This window comes from Coniophora puteana, assembly GCF_000271625.1.
Source record: "Coniophora puteana RWD-64-598 SS2 unplaced genomic scaffold CONPUscaffold_22, whole genome shotgun sequence".
Classification (NCBI taxonomy): Eukaryota; Fungi; Basidiomycota; class Agaricomycetes; order Boletales; family Coniophoraceae; genus Coniophora; species Coniophora puteana.
The window spans coordinates 206626-212828 of record NW_006913074.1 but is presented as its reverse complement, the minus strand read 5'-3'; the positions used below and the strand labels follow the sequence as shown (position 1 = coordinate 212828).

General features: G+C 48.3%; 1 protein-coding gene across 1 annotated transcript; it reads left to right on the top strand.

The window, feature by feature from the left end:
• Nucleotides 1-1653: 1653 nt before the first annotated feature.
• CONPUDRAFT_147901 (uncharacterized protein) lies at nt 1654-4056 on the top strand (the record flags this gene model as incomplete). The annotated part of the gene is made up of 2 exons (XM_007777510.1): nt 1654-1773; nt 2217-4056. 2 exons carry the CDS (start codon nt 1654-1656, stop codon nt 3717-3719), a joined length of 1623 nt encoding a protein of 540 aa, XP_007775700.1. The 3' UTR covers nt 3720-4056.
• Between the last annotated feature and the right edge of the window lie 2147 nt (nt 4057-6203).

Genomic DNA, 6203 nt, shown 5'->3' with positions numbered 1-6203 from the left:
TGTTAAGAGCATAGCTGCTGGATAGCTTTATATCTAGCTATTTGTGGACTTAGTAGAATTTTGCTACCTTTGTTCACTCATTGTTTGGGCTTTGATTAATGTATTGGTACCTTTCATTTCTTTTGCATTAAAACACTAACATTTTATACTTGCTTGATCCTAAGATGCTCACTGAAGTCTTCCAATCACACTACTACTATGGTTTGAATAGCTGACATTAGGGAGAAGCGAAGACAACGAAATTTTACCAAGTCCACAAGTAGCTAGATATAAAGCTATCCAGCAGCTATGCTCTTAACAGCGCAATGGCGCAATGGGTAAGTAACCGCGTTCACAGCAACGATGCCGGTCTCGAATCAGCGTGGATGTATTCTTTCGCAAACGATGAGAATCTTTTTTTTTACCTCCCACTCTTCAGCCGACAAACCCCGCTGAAATGTGCTCACCAAACAATCCGGGCGATATGCCTTGGATACGCGCCTAATCATATCCCAGGCACTCCTAGCTCAACCGGCGGTGTAGTAATGCCGCGGTTCGTGAAACCAGCCCGAACCGTCTCCTTGAAATACACTTTCTGGCCACAATACCGACTAACGAGGTGTTAATCTTCGCAGTTTTAGCCTCTACATGGCGTCGTGGTGTGTTATCCGGACTGACAATAATTGCAAGTACAAGTTTTGTGGGCTTGGTTTCGCTAGTTCGCCAAATGCGGCAACACTAGCATGGGAAATATTTTCGTCAGGGGCTAATTTGCCTACTCCATCCAGGGACACATCAGCCTCGGAACTGGTCGTTCATCTCTTCATTCCATCCAATCTTTGAATCACGAGGTGCAACTTGGATACGATGGGGTCATCAGCACAACTGAATGCTTGAAATGATGGTAAGTTGTCCATTAAGCCCTCAACTTGCTAAAGGAATTGGCATTCTAGCTCCTATCTCTGGCTTGGCTAGCTCCCAATGTCACGCTACTGACTCTCAGTCACGTCAACATGTCCATCACTGGCATGTCGCTCAATGTAGCAGAGACAAGATATGTTACCTCTTGGCTTGTTGTTTCTCCGTGATCTTCTAACATTATGACTCAGTTGAGGCTCGCGAGGATTTTGACGACTCGTGGATCTAGCCCGGTGACCTCACGGCCCAGATCCTCCATCTTGATGCTACGTATGAATCAGAGGCTGGTCCCGGAATGGCTGATGACGCCGGTATCAATGCAACTCTCATACATGTCTAACAAGCGGTATGACGAGTTCTTAGGTCATTAGAATGGCCAGGACTGCACCAGAGGAATTGTTTCGAATTTATCTTCATTTTTCGCCCTATTTTCCCGAATGTCCCGCTTTTTTGTTCGTAAGTGGCTGTAGAGGTGGGACAGTCCCGCCACAAATGTTCGTTTGCCCGGTCCGTGGGACATGGGACGAGCAAACGGTCGAAAAAATACAGTAAAACCCTATCTAGGAGAAGTTCTTGCAGCGAGCGGCGTCTTCTTTAGACAGAAGGAGGCATTACATTGTCAATTCACGCGTTGTGTTCTTTCGAGCATGCTACCATCGTCAGATAAATAGGGCTACATCCATGTTTCAACGCTGTTTCGAGCATGCTGCCATCTTCAGTTCGTAGAATAAACTAATGTGTTGAATGCATCAGCACATGGCCATGGCGAATGGGTCGTCTACCTTGCTCAATGAACCCATCCATCCTGGTGGGATGCCAGTGGATAGAGGATGCAGCAAGATAGCGACAATCAGGAGGGTATCCGCAAATTACCAGGTACGGAAACGCATCCAGGCAGGGGTCTCATAGACCAGCCTTTCACGACAAAACTACTAGTCTTACAGCTTTACTACTGATGCCACAAAGTACTTCCTGAGGTGCAAAACGCAAAAATAGTGCCTCCCTCAATCCCAGTTACCCTAGGAGTAACGGGCAGTTTGAACCGTTCCCACGGGCTCACCCTATTATTTACAATAAGTTTACAGTAACATCACACTTTTTACCTTAAATTGTTTCCAGTGCCAGATAGCATTTTCCATCTTTATCGGAACCCCCAATCCATCTTCCCCCATTTCCTCGCCCATCGTCTCTTTTTATACCCCCTTTGCACTTTTTCCTTTTGGTTTTGTGCTTCCTCTCTCTTGTTCAGAAAACTTATCTCGTTTGCCTTCGTTATGTCTTTCAATCTCTTCTCAGTTCCTGTTTCACAATCGTCTCAGACGTCCCATGGTACCCAGCTGATCCGCGGGGTCCTTGGCCTCCCTTCTCCCCATGACTCGCCTTCGAGCCCTGCACCCATCTTGCCTGATTTTGCTATCCCTGTCAACCACCTTTCTCAATGCTCTCCAGTTCCTACTTCCCAGCCTCTCGACGACTATCCGAACTGCTGCTCTCAGATGTCCCACGGCACCCAGCTTACTCATGGGGCCCCTCACACCTCTTCTCTCCCCGGCTTGTCGTCGCCAATCCCTACACCCAGCTTGCCTACTTTTGCCACCTCGGTCGACTCTCTCTCTCACTCCTCTCCAGTTCCTACTTCCCAGCCTCTCGACGACTATTCGAACCACTGGTCTCAGATGTCCCATGGCGCCCAACTCTCTCATGAGCCCTCCCACACCTCTTCTTCCCCCGGCTTATCCTCCAGCCCCGCGTCCATCCAACTTGTGGCATCCATGAGAGCGGACCTCGTGCACAGCGACGAAGCCGATGTACTCCATGCTCATGATCCTAATCCGTTTCTTATCTCGTCTCCGGCCTCTCGTGCACAGTACATATTTATACACGAAGATCCCTCTGAAGAGCAGACTGATGATGCCATGGCGGGAGAAGTTGAAGAGACTGACGACGTGGCCATTGATGGTGCGACCGCCAAATACGCCTTTAACCCCGCCATCCAAGCGCTTGAGCTTGACCTGGGGGCCTTCAACGATTCGATGGTAGCAGTAAACGCTGCCATGAGTCAAGTGCTGGCGTTCGTTGTTGCCCAACGCCAGCATATTATAACATTGGCCGTCGATAGTCCGGAGGCTATGTCTTTGCTCGACCCTTTTTCCAAATCCCTGGCGACTGTCGTAGATATTTGGAACCAAGCCATTGACGCCAGAGTTTCTGCCTCCTATAGCGCTCGTTCGACCCAGAATCGATTTGCATCGGCTACTCAGCCTTCCCCCTCGGCCCCTCTTGGGAAACACATATTTGGGAGCAAGGGCTTTAGCTGCCCCTCTAAACCAGTGTCATTTGTTGACGCTGTCAAGACCTCCTCCAAGATGGAAGCACCTCTTATTCCTGTGCCTGCCAGTCAACCAGGCTTCCCAAACGAGCCACTGACGGAGGTTGTAGGCCCAGCTAGCATTGCCGCGTGTCTGCCCAACACCAAAGCAAAGACAGAGCGTCCTCCTTCTGCCACCAAGAATGTCACTATTACCATCAAGGATCTCTCTTCGTTTTTTGCAACCCGGGTTCCCTGTGATGAGGAACTCATTAACATGTTCTTGGATTTCAGCGCTCACCTCCCAGGCACACCCTTCCATGACCTGATATGCATCACGTGGTCCTCTCCATGTGCATTCCGCTTCACCTTTAAGTCTTACGTCAACGACAACATGGTACACATCTGCGAGGAGTTTATCTCCGTACTCCCATGCTGGACTGATCAAGTCTTACTTCCTTTTCTCACTGAGAATATGTCCGATTTCGGACATGACGATTCTGCTCCATCTTGATTTACTGCCAGTGATTCGCCTTCCCATGCTACTAGACACCAGGGCCGCTCAGTTGATTGCCTGGGGCTCCAGTTTATTTGTGGTTTCTACATTTGTTCGCTTCCTTTTGTTATAGGTTTTACGCTTGTTGCAGGCCTTGCGTCTACCTTGTTTTGTTTGCTTTTCTTACTCGGGTACGTTACGTCCAGTCATACAGTCAGTTCCATAACAGCAATGCCTTCGGGTCACCCCTATATCTTAAGCATGCGACGTCAAAATATTGAAGGTCAACCATTGTTACAATCGTTTTCATTTCGATAGACCAGTTTCTGCTCTCGTGGAGCAAGAAACTCTGTTTACTCCTCGAGCCTCGTTGGTGTGCGCGAATGCACTGGAAGGTCAGAACCGCTAACAAGGAGATAACATTGAGTCAGGGATGGACGGGCCCGTGAATCGCTCAGGACTACCATCCACTTTCTCTTCAGGCAGCGGTATGAATGCCAACTCGGACTGAAGTGTTTAATATGCCCATGCGTCTTTTGCAAGTGAACACTTTCTACCGGGATAGAGGACATCCCCCAGATGAATTGTGGATGATGGAATTATTGAATGCTACACATTTGACTGCAGGTTGTATTGCATGTCACCTACAAATGGGCCCACTGGTAGATGTCTTTGACAGGATTGCACGCATAGCTGTTCAGAGGCGTTCCATCCATGGGCCACTCTGATGTTACAACACTTGGGGGCATCTGGTACATGTTAAGTCAGTCATTGCTGCACATAACTAGTATCTTCAAAAATATGGTAGGATTTTGTTGATCTTTGTTTGATGTCTTGATATGGGTGTTTCCTTTATGATCTTGGCCCGCGATGCTTGTCCCGAACAAATCCCGAACGTGGTGGAACGACACTTTGCTGGTGATTCGTGCAACTATGGTGGGTTTTTGACCTCAGCTAAGCCCTCTGGAAGATTATGATATGGTGTGAGCTCGTGCCCATTAATATTGCTAACTTCGACCGGAGCGCAGCGCGGCGTGTCTTGTTCTACATTCTACATATTCTACATATAATTAGAGAGCAGTGTTTTTCCCACGGGCATGCTGGAAGTTGATTGGCCAGGGACCAAGCTTATAACCGCCCTTGCACCCCCAATGCAACACCCTCAATGCAACAGGGTGAAATTGTTCCTTGTCCCATGGCTCCGACGCTCACACATATCTCCCGCAAACTCAATGAACATATATATGAGGGTCTTATGCTATTGTACATGTCTTTGAATAATATAGCGCAAAAGCTTGAGCTTGCCAGAGGGATGCCGGAATCGTGACTCTTCTCTCCAGCTTCTCTCACCGTTGCACTGATGATGGTCACCGTTCGCGCTAGAGACGGCAATGACCTACAGAAACTTATACCCCTGCCAGAAGAGACAGCCAAATTTCCGTAAGTCCTGGAACATTTTCGTCGCAGGCCCGTCCTGTGAAATGAGGTTTTGAAGCATCCCCGAGACCCAAGCTAATACTGAAGAAATCCACGAAGCGCCAAAGTGGACCGATTCCCTCCTATACGTGTATCAGTTGATTTTGGGACCTAGGACCAACCACCGTCATGTACAGTCTGCGTGGGAGCCGATATCGGTAATAAAGGAAAATTACGGCGTCATTGCCGAGCCGGATTCGCCGATACGACGGCTATAAGATTAAAGTGAGCCTCGAGAGAACACTCTGTCATCGGTCCAGAATATTGAGAGCTTGTGCCTTCTGGTTGCGCCCAGGTTTGTTTCAGTGGGTGCGGAAGGTGTTATGTCAATAGATGATTACTTACTTGTTCACAACCTGAGGTTATCTCACAGCTGGTTATATTGACCCGAGCTCAATTTTTTTTCAAAAGGGCCCATTTTCTCAGGCTCCTATACAGCCGTCATTCCGAGTTAGTGAGGTGATTTCTAGTGCGGTGGGTAGTGTTGCCGCGGTTCGTGAAACCAGCCCAAACCGCCTCCTTGAAGTACACTTTCTTGCCACAATACCGAATAACAATGTGTTAATCTTCGCAGTTTTTAGCATCTACATGGCGACGTGGTGTGTTATCCGGACTGATAATGAGTGCAACTACAGGTTTTGTGGGCTTGGTTCCGGCCAGTTCGTCAAATGCGGCAACACTAACGGTGGGGACCTAGCAAAATCTGAGGGCGTAGTTGACAATACCGATCCCGCCCGGACAATTTCAATATCAGCAACCTTAGTTGACCTCACACTCTCCACGACGGCTGCAAGAACGCTCGCACGTGATCGATGGCGGTGTCATCGGCTAGCTTCGGTTAAGGCCAAACAGCAGCTGAGTTTGAAAATGAGTGATTTGGGCAGTGCGCGTCACACTTGGGGCAAATGCCGTTATTACCTCCGAGAATATCATTTCAGAAATCTATCGAAAAGCAAAAGTTCGCTAATCAATTTTCACGGAGAAGGAAAATTCATCAGAGAATTCACCGGAGAAGGAAAAATATAA